General features: G+C 48.1%; 1 protein-coding gene across 1 annotated transcript in view; it reads right to left on the bottom strand.

Moving 5' to 3' along the window:
- GTF3C1 (general transcription factor IIIC subunit 1) overlaps positions 1-18903 on the bottom strand; it is a 395149-nt gene that overhangs the window by 51247 nt on the left and 324999 nt on the right. Inside the window, exon 29 of the mRNA XM_073633018.1 lies at positions 2722-2815. Within this exon, the coding sequence (XP_073489119.1) occupies positions 2722-2815 (94 nt within the window). The remainder of the gene's footprint in view (positions 1-2721; positions 2816-18903) is intronic.

Raw genomic sequence — 18903 nt, 5'->3', positions numbered from 1 at the left:
AAAAACGTCAGTTATGGTCCCAGAAAGTCCCAGTATCAACTGCTAAATGACTAGTTACATACATCTTAGTTACATACGACTCATACTTACAAACAGAGGAAGATAAAAGGAAGTGAGAGGAAATCTACCCCTAGGAAGGGAAATTAACTACTGTAAGAGTTATCATGGGAAAAAAGGTGTCACCACTGAAGCTTTATCACCAATCCTTGTTTCCACAACAACCCAAAATTTTCAAAATCCAATTGTCATAGGGACAGAAAATGAGGTGAAATCTTCTGAACAGGGGCACAAACAGCAAAACAAATGTTACAGGGGTGTTAAAGTGGTTGTAAAGCCTAAACATTTTCTTTACCTTAATACATTCCTTGCATTAAAAGGTAAAAAATGTTTAGGTGTCAGGATTCCCCTTTTACTTACCTGAGCCCTCACTCGATCCAGCGCTGTGCACATCTACAGCTTTTCTCTCCCCTCATTTCTGGGTCTTGCTGGGGCACAGAGAGCCATTGGCTCCCAGTACCATCAATCAAAGCCAGTGACGAGGAAGCGGAGCCGAGTCTCGCTGTCTGTGTCAATAAATGCAGCAGCGGGGCCGGGTGCCCCCATGGAAAGCGGTTTCCCATTGGGGCACTGGACAGACAGGAGGGGCCAGGAGTGCTGACGGGGGACCTGAAAAGAGGAGGTTTGCGGCAGGTAAGTATAGACATGTTAATTTTTTTTTTTGAAAAAAACTAACTTTACAATCACGTTAACCCTTCCCTATGCTATCCAAAACTTCTAAATCATTTTTTGGCTGGAACTACACTTGCAAGTCTCTTCTTAAAAAAAAAAAAAAAAAAAAAAGAGCCAACTTGTTCACATTTTACATCTTTTATTTTGTTATTTTAGAGCTGCTTTAAGTGCTACAGAAGCTTGGTTATTTTTTAATTGTTTTCATTGTCCAAAACGCAAAAAACATCTGTATTCAAGATCTAAAAGTGGACCTAGCACAAATATATTTTTTATGCGATGCACAGGCATGTTTTGTATATGTGTAACTCTTATAGCTCATTCACATGTGCATTATTACCCTGTGTTTAAGCAGCATTTAAGTAGCGTTTTTAAAGCCTGATAACCGGCCTTCACAGTCTGTCATGAATATTACAATGGGCACCACACAGTGCAGTACACACAGGAGCAGTAGCGCTATTTTGTGTTGTGTTAAAAATTAAGCAGCATGTCACTTTCATGAGACATCAACGCTTATCAGGCGCCTTCATTACTTAAAAGAGAAGTATGGAGTTTTTATATTTATACTTACCTAGGTGGATGCAGCATCAGACCGATGCTGCAGCTGTCCCCCGACGTCTCTGCACCGAGAACCGAACCACTGAACATCGTCGATGGCTCAGTTCTAACAGATCCCCGAGAGGAGAGCTGCTGACTGTCAGTCCTCTCTGCTCCTCCACGCTCATTGGCGCACTGAGCTGTGGAGGGGCGGGGAGTGGCTGTCTCAGCAGCTCGCAGATTCAGACTTCCAGAGTCAGGATGACGCGGTGCCTGGACTGATCTGTGTAACGTCAGCAGAGAGCAGACTTCTGACAGCTCTCCGCTGAAAATGGGTCACAGGAGTGCAAAACGAATTGCTCTCCTGTGACCCATAGGGGAAGCCCAGCCTAAAAAGTTCAGGCTGGACTTCTCCTTTAAAAAACACACCCTAACAATACCTATAGCAGGGATATGCAATTAGCGGACCTCCAGCTGTTGCAAAACTACAAGTCCCATCATACCTCTGCTTCTGGGTGTCATGCTTGTGGCTGTCAAGTGTCTTGCTATGCATCATGGGACTTGTAGTTCTGCAACAGCTGGAGGTCTGCTAATTGCATATCCCTGACCTATAGCATTTATGGTGTGTTAATGAATCATTTATAAAGTGTTAGCTGGGCACTGGAGGAGAGACAGTGAAGGTTCCTGTATACCAAAATGCACTAGGAAATAATAGAGAACTAGGACAGAACAGCTATGCTCAACATGCAGAATCATATTCTTTTCAATGGCCCCTGTTTAAACTTGTACGCTCAGTCATCCTAAGCTCTCCACTCAAAAAAGTATAGTTTTTTTTTTTGGGGGGGGGGGTAAATTCATGCATTTTTGCCATTCCAGACATGAATGGGTGCACATCTTAACGTGCAACATGCGTTTGTGTGCATTTTTACAACTGACTTTTACAACAACTCTCCTAGAATTGCTTTCCTTCTATTGCTCAGCCCAGAAACAAATGCCTGAAGCTTGAAACACGTGCGCAAAACGTTTGTTAAATGTCAAAAAAAAAAAAAAAAGCCGAAAGGGTCAGATATAAAATTTAGTTGGAAGCCTACGCAGTTTTTTTTTTTTTTTATGAGTCAGCCACCAAACACCCCATTTAGATTGGCTAATGGCCAACACATAGAATTCAGACTAGGTTTGGTTGAACCCCAAGCTCATCCCTCTCGCTCTATATTGTGACACATTAGAAACTTATTAAAAAAATTTGCTAAAAAAGGTCCACTTAAAGAAATAAGATGACATCTGCTCATTTCCCCCAGAGGCTGGATATTTGCTCGTTTGACTGTCCACAAAAGGAATTTATACTTTTTTTTTTTTTTTTTTTTAAGTGGTACACACCAATAAAATCCTCACATATTTTGAAACCCACAACTCAAGAGAAACTCCAACAATTTTGTTCTGTAAAAACATTTCACTTACTTGCAAAGATCGACATGATTTCATCTGCATATCAGAAAGTGCCAGTGTACTCAAGATAAGGTTCTGCAGCACCAGAACTTGGATGTCTTCAACACTGCACATTTTTAGAAGGGTTTTAAATATGGAATAAGTAAACAAACTGGTTAGGAACAGCTATAAACCGATAAAATTCAAAGAAGAATATAAAATCAGCCAATTATTATGAAATTTAGGCGGTGGTCTTAGCGGGGAGCATCAATAGTTTCAAGAAACTATTAGATAAGCACCTGAACGTCCGCAACATACAGGGATATACAATGTAATACTGACAAATAATCACACACATGGGTTGGACTTGATGGACGCGTGTCTTTTTTCAACCTCACCTACTATGTAACTATGTAAATATAAAAATATACAGAAAAGATAATATTCAAAAGGGGAAATTTCACAGATAAAGTAAAACTCTGGGCAGATAAATGCACAACTGGAATACATACTGTATATGCTTACTGTGTTACCTGCCAAAGGATTTGAAATTCTGTAAATCCAGTCTTGTGATTTATACTCCCAAAAAGGCAATTCAGCTCCCCATGTCACCTCGCACCTTCAGGCACCTCAAGTAGACATTAAATCAGCATCACCACCTTAGTTCAGTGATATTATCCAGGAAACATAAATGGTAAAATAATGTTAACCACTTCAGCCCCAGAAGGATTTACCCCCTTCCTGACCAGAGCACTTTTTAAAATTTGGCACTGCGTCGCTTTAACTGCTAATTGCACGGTCATGCAATGCTGTACCCAAACTAAATTTGCGTCCTTTTCTTCCCACAAATAGAGCTTTCTTTTGATGGCATTTGATAACCTCTGTGGTTTTTATTTTTTGCGCTATAAACGGAAAAAGACCATAAATTTTGAAAAAAAAATGATATTTTCTACTTTTTGTTATAAAAAAAATCCAATAAACTCAATTTTAGTCATACATTTAGGCCAAAATGTATTCGGCCACGTCTTTGGTTAAAAAAATGTCAATAAGCAAATACAGTAGGTGACCGCGATATTGTGTCAATCAATTTGACACCTGCGAGCCCCGTCACGGGAGCCAGCGCCGAGATGGCTCACTCATCCGGAAAGGAAAACTTTGAGTCCATGGAATATTTTATATTTTGACACAAGTTGCGGGAAAGTGACACATTATTTTTTTTTTTTTGCACAAAGTTGTCACTAAATGATATATTGCTCACACAGGCCTTTGGGCATATGTGGAACTGCACCCCAAAATACATTTAGCTGCTTCTCCAGAGTATGGGGATACCACATGTGTGGGACTTTTTGGGAGCCTAGCTGTGTACGGGGCCCCAAAAACCAATTACCGCCTTCAGGATTTCTAAGGGCATACATTTTTTATTCACTCCTCACCACCTATCACAGTTTTGAAGGCCATAAAATGCCAAGATAACACAAACCCCCCCCAAATGACCCCATTTTGGAAAGTAGACACCCCAAGCTATTTGCTAAGAGGCATGGTGAGTATTTTGCAGCTCTCATTTGTTTTTGAAAAAGAAGACAGACAAGAAAAAAATTTTTTTTTCTTTTTTCAATTTTCAAAACTTTGTGACAAAAAGTGAGGTCTGCAAAATACTCACTATACCTCTCAGCAAATAGCTTGGAGTGTCTACTTTCCAAAATGGGGTCATTTGGGGGGGGGGGGGGGGTTGTGCCACCTGGGCATTCCATGGCCTCCGAAACTGTGATAGGCAGTGAAGAGTGAAATAAAAAATTTACGCCCTTAGAAAGCCTGAAGACGGTGCTTGGTTTTTGGGGTCCCGTACGCGGCTAGGCTCCCAAAAAGTCTCACACATGTGGTATCCCCGTACTCAGGAGAAGCAACAGAGTGTATTTTGGGGTGTAATTTCACATATTCCCATGGCATGTTTGAGCAATATATCATTTAGTGAAAACTTTGTGCAAAAAAAAAAAAAATTTGTCTCTTTCCCGCAACTTGTGTCACAATATAAAATATTCCATGGACTCGACATGCCTCTCAGCAAATAGCTTGGGGTGTCTACTTTCCAAAATGGGGTCATTTGGGGGGGGGGGGGTTTGAACTGTCCTGGCATTTTATGCACAACATTTAGAAGCTTATGTCACATATCACCCACTCTTCTAACCACTTGAAGACAAAACCCTTTCTGACACTTTTTGTTTACATGAAAAAATTATTTTTTTTTGCAAGAAAATTACTTTGAACCCCCAAACATTATATATTTTTTTAAAGTAAATGCCCTACAGATTAAAATGGTGGGTGTTTCATTTTTTTTTTTTCACAAAGTATTTGTGCAGCGATTTTTCAAACGCATTTTTTGGGGAAAAAACACACTTTTTTAAATTTTAATGCACTAAAACACACTATATTGCCCAAATGTTTGATGACATAAAAAAGATGATCTTTGGCCGTGAACATGGATACCAAACATGACATGCTTTAAAATTGCGCACAAACGTGCAGTGGCGACCAATTAAATACATTTTTAAAAGCCTTTACAGGTTACCACTTTAGATTTACAGAGGAGGTCTACTGCTAAAATTACTGCCCTCGATCTGACCTTCGCGGTGATACCTCACATGCATGGTGCAATTGCTGTGTACATTTGACGCCAGACCGACGCTTGCGTTCGCCTTTGCACGAGAGCATGGGGGGAAAGGGATGCTTTTTTTTTTTTTTTTTTAATCTCATTTTTAAACCGTTCCTTTTTTTTAAATCATTTTTATTGTTAGCTCAGGGAATGTAATATGCCCTATGATAGCAATAGGTAGTGACAGGTACTCTTTTTTGAAAAAATTGGGGTCTATTAGATTGGAGCCACTCTGGTCAGCTTTATGGTCAGCTGGCTGAATCACCGGCTGCATTCTCAGGTTCCCTGTTGGGACAGGAGAGCCAGAGAAAAACATGGAAGATGGTGGGGGGGGGCATTCCCTCCCACTGTTTGTAAAAGCAGTCTAGAGGCTAATTAGCCGCTAGGATTGCTTTTACATGAAAGCCGACCGCTGGCTGAAAAGAATGATACCATGATGATACCTAAACCTGCAGGCATCATTCTGGTATAACCACTCAAAGTCCAGCAACATACCAGTACGTTGCTGGTCCTTGTTGGGCATATATTGTAATCTTTTTTTCATGCAGCCTGTGGGCTGAACGAAAAAGAGAGATTGATCAGTGGGTATGCCCACTATTAGAATACCTCACTTCATCCACCCACTTCTAATGATGGGCACACATGCACCATTTATATATGCCGAAGCATGGGGGCATCTGCCCCAAAAGTTAGGAGCAAGTCGCTCCTCCGCCCCTGCTGCCCCCATGCTTCGGCATATATCACCTCCGCTGGAGTCACGGCTTTATATATCGTGGGAGCAAACACTGTTGCTGTCAAGATAAATAAATCCGCGCTGCAGCTGAATGGCGTACCTGAAGACAAAAAAATGGTTAACAATAAAACACAGTAAACAGTAAAGTATAAAAAATTGCATACCTGAAAAGCAAACATGATAAAAGATAACAATAAAACATTGCAGAATAGAATACAGTAAAAAAGAGCAGAACAATAGAGAGAGAATAGAGAGAACAAAAAAACAACAACTATTTTTTTTTTAATGTTATATATTATTTTTGTGTTTTTTTTTTTTTTAACATTTTATTTTGTAACTGTAACTTTTATAACTGTAACCGGTTCCAGGTTCGGGTCTCTCAAAATGCAATGGCATCTTGGGAGACCCTGTGAAAGTTTGCCTAGTCTGTGCAATGCTGTACCCTACGCTAATACTCAACTAGTGTATGGTAGCGTTCCAAACATTCACCAATGCAAAGACCTGGATTGTCAGGACAGGAGGGACAATAATAGCCGGTGTCACGCCTATATCCGCGCTTGCTGCAGACACAACATCTTTTTTGGGGGGGGGGTTCACTGGGTAGGGGTACTCGGGAGGACATAAAGAAAATGTCTCTCATGCAGCCGACTGCATTTGGTTGGGGATGTGAATGGGGGAAGTACGGGTGCTGCAGAAGTGGTGGGTTCCCAATTAGGATTGGCGAATGCAGCAGGAAGGGCATTATGGGCACGACGGGCCTGTGTTTGTCTTCTTCTTGGTGGTAGCGGGACACTACTTGTGCTTGCCACCTCGCCAGCTTGAACTGCACTTATGGGACTCGCTACGTCACCAAGTGTTACTGCAGTGCTGGTTTGACTATGACCGGGGTGTACTAGGCTGCTGGTGCTTGCCAGTTCACCAAAACACTACCAAAAAAACTGTTAGCGATCGCAGGGATCTGGCCTGACTCTGCGAACGCTGCAGTTATGCGTTTAGTGTTTTGTAAGTGACAGTGATCGATCGATACTGCACTTGGGTGGGCTGGGCCGGGAGGAGGGGCAAAACGCAGGTGCTAGCAGGTATCTGGGCTGATCCCACTAACACTGCGTTTTTGGAAAGAATAAAACTGCTGGGGACGCTAGTATAGATCTGATCGGATCAGATATTGATCTGTTCAGATACTATACCACTAAGGGAGGTGTATGGTGCGTGCGTGGGTGTTAGCGGTACTGGCGCTAAGCTGACGCTGCCTGGGGCGACGCAGGCCCTATCTGACCCCAAAACCTAAGTTATATCACCGCCGGGCGATCAGGGGGCTAAACCTTTATTAGGTAATAAATGGCGGGTGCCCTGACACTATAAAAAATAAACTAACCAGCGTCACCCGTAACAGTTATACGGTGATCACTGGTGAAAGGGTTAACTAGGGGGCAATCAAGGGGTTAAAACCTTTATTAGGTAGTATATAGGGGTCCCTGACGCTATAAAACGCTGACGGTGAACCTATATATTTACCTCCCTAACTAGCGTCACCAGTGACACTAATAAAGCGTTCAGAAAAACGATCGCTTAGTGACACTGGCAACGGGGGGGTGATCAAGGGGTTAAAACTTTATTAAGGGGGGGTTAGGGGGGTATCCTAGACCTAAAGGGGGCTAAACCTAACTGCCCTACCACTTCTGTCACAAATGACACCAATGCAGTAATCAGAAAAAAAAAAACCTGGTGTCACTGTGACGGGGGGAGGGGGGAGGCGTGATCGGGGGGTGATGGGGGGTGTAAAGTGTGCCTGGTGTGTTGTGTTGTGCAACTCACATCGATGTCTTCTCTCCTCGGCGCCGGAACGGAAAATACCGAGCCGAGGAGAGATGACATCACTTTCTCTGCCGCTGTTTACTATACAGCAGCAGAGGAAGAATCTCATTGGCTGGGAGTGATCACGAATGGATGGCCTCCCCCTCACCTCTGATCGCTCCCGGACAGAAGCCGACCGCCTCGGGCACCGGGGGGGGGGATGGTCCCATAGGACCCCCTGCCCGCGCCAGGCAAGTAACGTACCTATACGTTACTTTGCCTGCCTGTGCCATTCTGCCGCAGTATATCTGCGTGAAGCGGTCGGCAAGTGGTTAATGAAGGATATCACCAAAATGACTGATCAAAATTTGAAATCCTTTAGTACATAGTCAGGTTGAAAAAACACACAAGTCCATCTAGTTCAAACAAAAAAAAAAAAAAATAATAATACAATCCCATATACACAGTCCTTGACCAACAGTTGATCCGGAGGAGGGTGGAAAACCCCAGCAAAGCATGCTCCAATTTGCTACAGCAGGGGAAAAAATCCTTCCTGATAGGTAACAGCAAATGTACTGTATATTTCAACCATGTATTAAGCTAATTGCCTTGTGCATCACATTAACATGTTTTTATATAATATGAAGTGTTCCTGCAAAGCTTAGTAAACTAAAAGCATGCCGTTTGCCCTATTTACTGTCCATATAACTGGAGTTAGGAAAAATAAACAAAGGCTGATATTACTATAACTGAAGCTGTTCTTACAGAAGAGTGCAGCTGACCTGTTAACAATGCGGCCACATCTAGATCTGTGTGCTGAAAAAATTTACCAGGTTCCTGGAAAAGGATCTCTAGGCATATCTGTCTTCTGCTTCACTCTTAATTGTTGCTAAAAGGGTAACACCACTTTCGCGGGCAAAAAAATACAAATAAAGAAAAAATATAGTGTATACAATCGCGACACAAGTCATTCATTGTAAATTAATGTTTTTAAAAATGACCTTTCCTTTTTAATCTGCAGCTCTGTAATTTTCTGTGAAATGCAATGCAATATGGCTACCTGGAGGTGTTTTGTACACCCCCTCCCAGATATGTCATTTCCTGCTTGTGTGATTGGCTCACTGATATTCCCAGAAGTCTGCACTAAGTTACAAGTCAGATTTCAGGCAACCCCTGCAACAAAAATGTCATTGTTGGTGAGATACTGCCAATAGGAAATCACATCTAAAGAGATGCAAGGCCCTGCAATTTTCCTCACTAGAGCTTTACAGGTGCAGCAGCTGGTTGATAATTAAGAAACCACTCCCATTTCACTCACTTTTGAACATGGACACATGTTTGTCAAAATCCTTGTAATGTACATAGATCACCCAGAGGGGAATGTTTTTTCTCAACAAAAGTGGAGTTACAATTCAAGGTCTGGTTTTATGGAGGCAGAGGCACAGACTGGCCACCCACAAGGACTGGTGTGAGGGAAGCTTAAGCCATTCACATATACTTTTTTTTTATATTCAGCCTGGGGGGTGAAAGAAAACATCTGATGGTTCCTCCTGGACTATACACTGTGGATGTTCAAATCTCTAGCTTTGGCTATTGTTTTTTGACTGACGGACCTGCCAAAATATTTTGCCCGACTTCTTAGTCAAAAAAATTGGATTTTAGTGCCTTGGATGTCGGGTGGGAGCATAACGTCAGGGTCACCTACTGATAAAATTTCAGCCAAAATTTACAGTGTATGGCCAGCTTTAGGGAAGAGCACACCTCTCAGTGCAGTGAGCTGAAAAATTTGCTGAGCTCCCAGAAACCTAGAGTGACCATGTCACCATAGAGCCACTCAAACAAAAAATCTTCAGTTAAAGGACAACATGTATACTTACCCCTCTGGCAGTCTGTATCTTCAAACTCTGATGCTCTGCAGGTGTTCAACTGTTTTGGGTGTGTTTAATACCTGCTTCCCCTGTGGCTCTTATCACCAACTCAGAAGTACTATAGGCAAGGCATAAAAGCATGCTGTTAAATCACATTGCAAATCTGGTAAGAACCCAGAAATGTGCTCCTCCCATCGTCCAATTTCCCTGCTCAATGTAGATGCCAAATTTCTCACCAAAATTCTAGACTGCTGGTTGAATGTGGTTATCACAGCTTTGGTGCATGAGGACCAGTCCACCTTCATGCTGGGCAGGGGGCAAAAACACCAATATCTGCAGGCTTTTTACGCATATAGGCCTGGTTTCCCCAGACCGACCGGGCGTGGTGGCCTTCCCACATGCTGGAAAAGCATTTGATTCAGTGGAATGGCCATCCTACCGGAGCGGACCTCTGGAAGTTTGGAGCTCAATTTTGGGAGTATGGTTTCTGTATTCAGTCCCTATAACTCAAGTGAAGACAAATAGTAATGTATCTGATCTGTTGTCCCTTTGACAAGGTACAAGGCAGGGGAGCCCCCTCTCCCCAGGACTATTTGCACTGGCGATGGAACCTCTTATGATCTTGCTTAGGGACACTCCCCTGGTTTGGGGTATCTCGATAGGGCAACTAAAAGAGCAACTCACCGTATATGCAGACGATACACTTCTTTATCTAAAACAGGTTTCTCCAAACTTTCTAAACAAAGGGCCAGTTTACTGTGCTTCAGACTTTAGGGAGGGGGGCAAACCTACGCCCATGGGGAGGAACCGTGCGCCCCATCGTTGCTGTCTGCCCATGGGGAGGAACCGCGCTCCCCCATCGTTGCTGTGCGGTCTTGCCCATGGGAAGGAACCGCGCGCCCCCATCGTTGTTGTCTGCCCATGGGGAGGAGCCGCGCGCCCCCATCGTTGCTGTGCGGTCTTGCCCATGGGAAGGAACCGCGCGCCCCCATAGTTGCTGTCTGCCCATGGGGAGGAGCCGCGCGCCCCCATCGTTGCTGTCTGCCCATGGGGAGGAGCCGCGCTCCCCCATCGTTGCTGTGCGGCCTTGCCCATGGGGAGGAGCCGCGCGCCCCGTCGTTGCCGTCTGCCCATGGGGAGGAGCCGCGCGCCCCGTCGTTGCCGTCTGCCCATGGGGAGGAGCCGCGCGCCCCCATCGTTGCTGTGCGGCCTTGCCCATGGGGAGGAGCCGCGCGCCCCCATCGTTGCTGTGCGGCCTTGCCCATGGGGAGGAGCCGCGCGCCCCCATCGTTGCCGTCTGCCCATGGGGGGGAGGAACAGCGCCCAATCATTGGTGTCCGCGGGAGAAATTGTACCTCAACGTTGGCGTCGGTGGGAGGAATAGTGCCCAACGTTGGCGTCGGTGGGAGGAATAGTGCCCAACGTTGGCGTCGGTGGGAGGAATAGTGCCCAACGTTGGCGTCGGTGGGAGGAATAGTGCCCAACGTTGGCGTCGGTGGGAGGAATAGTGCCCAACGTTGGCGTCGGTGGGAGGAATAGTGCCCAACGTTGGCGTCGGTGGGAGGAATAGTGCCCAACGTTGGCGTCGGTGGGAGGAATAGTGCCCAACGTTGGCGTCGGTGGGAGGAATAGTGCCCAACGTTGGCGTCGGTGGGAGGAATAGTGCCCAACGTTGGCGTCGGTGGGAGGAATAGTGCCCAACGTTGGCGTCGGTGGGAGGAATAGTGCCCAACGTTGGCGTCGGTGGGAGGAATAGTGCCCAACGTTGGCGTCGGTGGGAGGAATAGTGCCCAACGTTGGCGTCGGTGGGAGGAATAGTGCCCAACGTTGGCGTCGGTGGGAGGAATAGTGCCCAACGTTGGCGTCGGTGGGAGGAATAGTGCCCAACGTTGGCGTCGGTGGGAGGAATAGTGCCCAACGTTGGCGTCGGTGGGAGGAATAGTGCCCAACGTTGGCGTCGGTGGGAGGAATAGTGCCCAACGTTGGCGTCGGTGGGAGGAATAGTGCCCAACGTTGGCGTCGGTGGGAGGAATAGTGCCCAACGTTGGCGTCGGTGGGAGGAATAGTGCCCAACGTTGGCGTCGGTGGGAGGAATAGTGCCCAACGTTGGCGTCGGTGGGAGGAATAGTGCCCAACGTTGGCGTCGGTGGGAGGAATAGTGCCCAACGTTGGCGTCGGTGGGAGGAATAGTGCCCAACGTTGGCGTCGGTGGGAGGAATAGTGCCCAACGTTGGCGTCGGTGGGAGGAATAGTGCCCAACGTTGGCGTCGGTGGGAGGAATAGTGCCCAACGTTGGCGTCGGTGGGAGGAATAGTGCCCAACGTTGGCGTCGGTGGGAGGAATAGTGCCCAACGTTGGCGTCGGTGGGAGGAATAGTGCCCAACGTTGGCGTCGGTGGGAGGAATAGTGCCCAACGTTGGCGTCGGTGGGAGGAATAGTGCCCAACGTTGGCGTCGGTGGGAGGAATAGTGCCCAACGTTGGCGTCGGTGGGAGGAATAGTGCCCAACGTTGGCGTCGGTGGGAGGAATAGTGCCCAACGTTGGCGTCGGTGGGAGGAATAGTGCCCAACGTTGGCGTCGGTGGGAGGAATAGTGCCCAACGTTGGCGTCGGTGGGAGGAATAGTGCCCAACGTTGGCGTCGGTGGGAGGAATAGTGCCCAACGTTGGCGTCGGTGGGAGGAATAGTGCCCAACGTTGGCGTCGGTGGGAGGAATAGTGCCCAACGTTGGCGTCGGTGGGAGGAATAGTGCCCAACGTTGGCGTCGGTGGGAGGAATAGTGCCCAACGTTGGCGTCGGTGGGAGGAATAGTGCCCAACGTTGGCGTCGGTGGGAGGAATAGTGCCCAACGTTGGCGTCGGTGGGAGGAATAGTGCCCAACGTTGGCGTCGGTGGGAGGAATAGTGCCCAACGTTGGCGTCGGTGGGAGGAATAGTGCCCAACGTTGGCGTCGGTGGGAGGAATAGTGCCCAACGTTGGCGTCGGTGGGAGGAATAGTGCCCAACGTTGGCGTCGGTGGGAGGAATAGTGCCCAACGTTGGCGTCGGTGGGAGGAATAGTGCCCAACGTTGGCGTCGGTGGGAGGAATAGTGCCCAACGTTGGCGTCGGTGGGAGGAATAGTGCCCAACGTTGGCGTCAGTGGGAGGAATAGTGCCCAACGTTGGCGTCGGTGGGAGGAATAGTGCCCAACGTTGGCGTCGGTGGGAGGAATAGTGCCCAACGTTGGCGTCGGTGGGAGGAATAGTGCCCAACGTTGGCGTCGGTGGGAGGAATAGTGCCCAACGTTGGCGTCGGTGGGAGGAATAGTGCCCAACGTTGGCGTCGGTGGGAGGAATAGTGCCCAACGTTGGCGTCGGTGGGAGGAATAGTGCCCAACGTTGGCGTCGGTGGGAGGAATAGTGCCCAACGTTGGCGTCGGTGGGAGGAATAGTGCCCAACGTTGGCGTCGGTGGGAGGAATAGTGCCCAACGTTGGCGTCGGTGGGAGGAATAGTGCCCAACGTTGGCGTCGGTGGGAGGAATAGTGCCCAACGTTGGCGTCGGTGGGAGGAATAGTGCCCAACGTTGGCGTCGGTGGGAGGAATAGTGCCCAACGTTGGCGTCGGTGGGAGGAATAGTGCCCAACGTTGGCGTCGGTGGGAGGAATAGTGCCCAACGTTGGCGTCGGTGGGAGGAATAGTGCCCAACGTTGGCGTCGGTGGGAGGAATAGTGCCCAACGTTGGCGTCGGTGGGAGGAATAGTGCCCAACGTTGGCGTCGGTGGGAGGAATAGTGCCCAACGTTGGCGTCGGTGGGAGGAATAGTGCCCAACGTTGGCGTCGGTGGGAGGAATAGTGCCCAACGTTGGCGTCGGTGGGAGGAATAGTGCCCAACGTTGGCGTCGGTGGGAGGAATAGTGCCCAACGTTGGCGTCGGTGGGAGGAATAGTGCCCAACGTTGGCGTCGGTGGGAGGAATAGTGCCCAACGTTGGCGTCGGTGGGAGGAATAGTGCCCAACGTTGGCGTCGGTGGGAGGAATAGTGCCCAACGTTGGCGTCGGTGGGAGGAATAGTGCCCAACGTTGGCGTCGGTGGGAGGAATAGTGCCCAACGTTGGCGTCGGTGGGAGGAATAGTGCCCAACGTTGGCGTCGGTGGGAGGAATAGTGCCCAACGTTGGCGTCGGTGGGAGGAATAGTGCCCAACGTTGGCGTCGGTGGGAGGAATAGTGCCCAACGTTGGCGTCGGTGGGAGGAATAGTGCCCAACGTTGGCGTCGGTGGGAGGAATAGTGCCCAACGTTGGCGTCGGTGGGAGGAATAGTGCCCAACGTTGGCGTCGGTGGGAGGAATAGTGCCCAACGTTGGCGTCGGTGGGAGGAATAGTGCCCAACGTTGGCGTCGGTGGGAGGAATAGTGCCCAACGTTGGCGTCGGTGGGAGGAATAGTGCCCAACGTTGGCGTCGGTGGGAGGAATAGTGCCCAACGTTGGCGTCGGTGGGAGGAATAGTGCCCAACGTTGGCGTCGGTGGGAGGAATAGTGCCCAACGTTGGCGTCGGTGGGAGGAATAGTGCCCAACGTTGGCGTCGGTGGGAGGAATAGTGCCCAACGTTGGCGTCGGTGGGAGGAATAGTGCCCAACGTTGGCGTCGGTGGGAGGAATAGTGCCCAACGTTGGCGTCGGTGGGAGGAATAGTGCCCAACGTTGGCGTCGGTGGGAGGAATAGTGCCCAACGTTGGCGTCGGTGGGAGGAATAGTGCCCAACGTTGGCGTCGGTGGGAGGAATAGTGCCCAACGTTGGCGTCGGTGGGAGGAATAGTGCCCAACGTTGGCGTCGGTGGGAGGAATAGTGCCCAACGTTGGCGTCGGTGGGAGGAATAGTGCCCAACGTTGGCGTCGGTGGGAGGAATAGTGCCCAACGTTGGCGTCGGTGGGAGGAATAGTGCCCAACGTTGGCGTCGGTGGGAGGAATAGTGCCCAACGTTGGCGTCGGTGGGAGGAATAGTGCCCAACGTTGGCGTCGGTGGGAGGAATAGTGCCCAACGTTGGCGTCGGTGGGAGGAATAGTGCCCAACGTTGGCGTCGGTGGGAGGAATAGTGCCCAACGTTGGCGTCGGTGGGAGGAATAGTGCCCAACGCTGGCGTCGGTGGGAGGAATAGTACTTCGTTGGTGTCCGTGGGAGGAATAATGACCCATTGTTGGTGTCCGTGGGAGGAATAATGACCCATTGTTGGTGTCCGTGGGAGGAATAATGACCCATTGTTGGTGTCCGTGGGAGGAATAATGACCCATTGTTGGTGTCCGTGGGAGGAATAATGACCCATTGTTGGTGTCCGTGGGAGGAATAATGACCCATTGTTGGTGTCCGTGGGAGGAATAATGACCCATTGTTGGTGTCCGTGGGAGGAATAATGACCCATTGTTGGTGTCCGTGGGAGGAATAATGACCCATTGTTGGTGTCCGTGGGAGGAATAATGACCCATTGTTGGTGTCCGTGGGAGGAATAATGACCCATTGTTGGTGTCCGTGGGAGGAATAATGACCCATTGTTGGTGTCCGTGGGAGGAATAATGACCCATTGTTGGTGTCCGTGGGAGGAATAATGACCCATTGTTGGTGTCCGTGGGAGGAATAATGACCCATTGTTGGTGTCCGTGGGAGGAATAATGACCCATTGCGGGTGTCCGTGGGAGGAATAATGACCCATTGCGGGTGTCCGTGGGAGGAATAATGACCCATTGCGGGTGTCCGTGGGAGGAATAATGACCCATTGCGGGTGTCCGTGGGAGGAATAATGACACATTGCGGGTGTCCGTGGGAGGAATAATGACACATTGCGGGTGTCCGTGGGAGGAATAATGACACATTGCGGGTGTCCGTGGGAGGAATAATGACCCATTGCGGGTGTCCGTGGGAGGAATAATGACCCATTGTTGGTGTCCGTGGGAGGAATAATGACCCATTGTTGGTGTCTGTGGGAGGAATAATGACCCATTGTTGGTGTCCGTGGGAGGAATAATGACCCATTGTTGGTGTCCGTGGGAGGAATAATGACCCATTGTTGGTGTCCGTGGGAGGAATAATGACCCATTGTTGGTGTCCGTGGGAGGAATAATGACCCATTGTTGGTGTCCGTGGGAGGAATAGTACACCATCATTGGTATCAGTGGGAGGAATAGTACACCATCATTGATGTCAGTGGGAGGAATAGTACACCATCATTGGTGTCAGTGGGAGAAATAGTACTTCATTGTTGGGGTCAATGAGAGGAATAGTGCTTATCATTGGTGTCCGTGGCCATTGTTTGTGTCAGCAGGAGGAATGGCATCCCAAGGGCCGGACAAAGGCAAGCGAAGGGCCGCATTTGGCCCCTGGGCCACAGTTTGAAGACCACTGATCTAGAGCATTGATTCTCAACCTCGGTCCTCAAGTACCCCCAACAAGGCCATGTTTGCAGGTTTTCCTTTATTTTGCACCGGTGCTTTAAATCAGAGTCAATGGCTTGGTATTTGGACAGCTATTTTATCTAAGAGAAATCCCCAAAACATGGCCTGTTGGGGATACTTGAGGACTGAGGTTTAGAACCACTGATCTAGAGGATGCTTCTTCCTCCTTACACCAGACCTTCGCCATTATAGACAAATTTAACTCATATTCTGGTAGTAAAATTAATTGGCACAAATCTGTTCTATTTCACCTGTATCCTTCCTTCCTCAAGATTGATACAGGCACCCCTCTTCATTAGGTGGAGGAATTTACCTATCCGGGAGTGAAGGTTGGGAGCAAACTGCTTGACTATTCAGAACCTAACCTCTACCCCCTGCTTAAACAACTGACCTTGAGGTGTAACTCACGGCATGCTTTCCCCAGTTGGCGAAGTGAACCTTCTCAAAATGATCTTTCTACCTAAATTTCTTTACCTTTTCAGAAACATGCCACTTCCTACCCCTAAACAATATTTTCTTAAAAGAGAAGTATGGGGTTTCCAAAAAAAAAGAAAAAAGAAAAACTTACCTAGGTGGATGCAGCATCGATCCAATGCTGTATCTGTCCCCCTGCCTTTCCACTGAGAACTGAGCAACCAAACACAGCTGATCGCTCAGTTCTTCCCTCAGCTCTGTGCAGAGAGCAGTGACTGTCAGTTGCCGGTTCTCTGCTCTACCCCTCCAGCACTCACTGGAACACTGGGTTGTGGAGGGGGTGGGAGTGGCTGGCTCAGTCTACCAGCGACTCGCCGAGAGGCTGAGACAGCTGCTGGTCCAGGCATCTCGGTGAATCCTGACAGTAAAGTCGGGATCGATCCAGCACCTGGACTGGCTGAATGAGGTCAGCTGACATCGGACTTGGTTTACAGGAGTGCAAAATGGGTCACAGAAGTGCAGAACTAACTGGGAGGGTCCCTCGTCTGGCTAAAATAACACCTCAACTCCCACTTTTCCAGGGTGGACTTGCGCTTCCCAGTTTTCAATTTTATTATTGGGATGCAGTACAGGGCAGGTGGTGGTTCTCCCAAACCAAAGATAATCCTGCAGTAATTACCCTTAGTAGGTTAGTGTTTCAAAGCCCTCAGTCTCATACTTGGATTATATATTTGATGACTACCACACTATGAATCTGGCACAAGGTCAGGTCGAAGTGCCGCACCCCAACTATGCTGTCTCCACATACTCTCATCTGGGGTATCCCCTCTCTCCACCATCTTCATAGATTGCCAGATCCCCAATTGTGGACTGCTAGAGGGGTCACTGCCCTGAAACATATCAGAGGGGGGACAATTAGTACAATTTCCCGAATTCGAATCTAGATATTCCCTGCCCAACTGCATTTTTTTGCGGTTTCTACAGCTACAGTACGCAACGATAGCAAAAGTACTGTTGCCTTTGACTTTGGAATCCGATCATTTGAAGAGACTGCTCACCTTTTGGGTGATGGGAAAACCATTGTCTGCTATATACCCAAGACTATCTCTGGCTTATGCTACCAAATAGGAAAGTACCTATAAAAATGGACGGATGACCTACCTAATCCGACGGAAGAAGACTGGACAGACTGTGTTGATAACTATGTTACCTCTATGATTTTGGCTAGGGACAGATTTATCCACAATTTACATTTCTCCTTAAGGCCTAGTATACGCCACAACTGGCCAGTATGTATCTGACTTCACGTACCTTAAGTGCTTAATGTGGTACTACCTTTATACTACCTTTATTCACATGGTATTGGACTTGTCCCTCCATGCGACCTTTCTGGGAGTCAATGATAGAGGTCCTTACTTGCAGCTGAGACTAGATCCCTTGCTGCTGTTGATGATTTAAAGGCAAGTTGTTGTACTAAGTTGTTTGCTTTTTATGCTGCATAAAACGACTTATGGAAGCAGGAACTGTCCATGAAAGTTGGACAAAATGTGGTCATCCTGGATAGATGCATATGGTATTGGTGCAGTGGTGTAGCTTGTGAATGTCCTCAGGCTTGCTCCCTTACAAAACCTGCATGATATACCAGCTGCCCTCCCTTTCCTTGTATTTTGCCTACTTTATCTGGTACTTTTGAATAACTTCTGTCTAATATCTCAGCCCCAGGAATTGTTTGGAGGTATCTTCACCTCTCGATGTATTCTAAACTCAGGAATTTTCTTGTAGCTATAATGGCCTTAAAGCCGAGTTCCACCCAAAAGTAGAAGCTCCGCTTATCCGCCCCCCTTCCCCCTCCCCCGTACTCCGGTGCCACATTTTGTACCTTTCAGGAGGGAGGGGGAGCAAGCACCTGTTTATGACAGGTATCCGTCCCCACTTCTGAGAACTCTCGCCGCGGCAAGAGCACTCAGAAGTTCAGCCCTCCTCCTTCTTCCCCCGCCGCTGGGCCATTCAGAAAGCGCAGCGACGAACCAGCTGTGAAGCAGCTAGACTTCCCTGCCCGTTTCCCTTACAGGCAATGGCAGCAGCAGCACCCAAGAGCCGATGGAAACATCGACTGGGGTGCCGACATCAGTGGATTCCAGGACAGGTAAGTGCTCTAATATTGAAATTCAGCAGCTACAGTATGTATAGCTGCTGACTTTAAATTTTTTGCATGGGGGGGCGAACTCTGCTTTAAATTTACACTGACTTATGTCTGGACAATGATGACTCTTGAATGATATTTATGTGATGCTCTCTACACTGTCTGATGATTACTAAATGTGACATGCAAT

This window comes from Aquarana catesbeiana, linkage group LG06 (genome assembly GCF_042186555.1).
Source record: "Aquarana catesbeiana isolate 2022-GZ linkage group LG06, ASM4218655v1, whole genome shotgun sequence".
NCBI classification, from domain to species: domain Eukaryota; kingdom Metazoa; phylum Chordata; class Amphibia; order Anura; family Ranidae; genus Aquarana; species Aquarana catesbeiana.
Note: the sequence above shows the minus strand (reverse complement) of the source record. Positions and strands in the feature narration are given on the sequence as shown.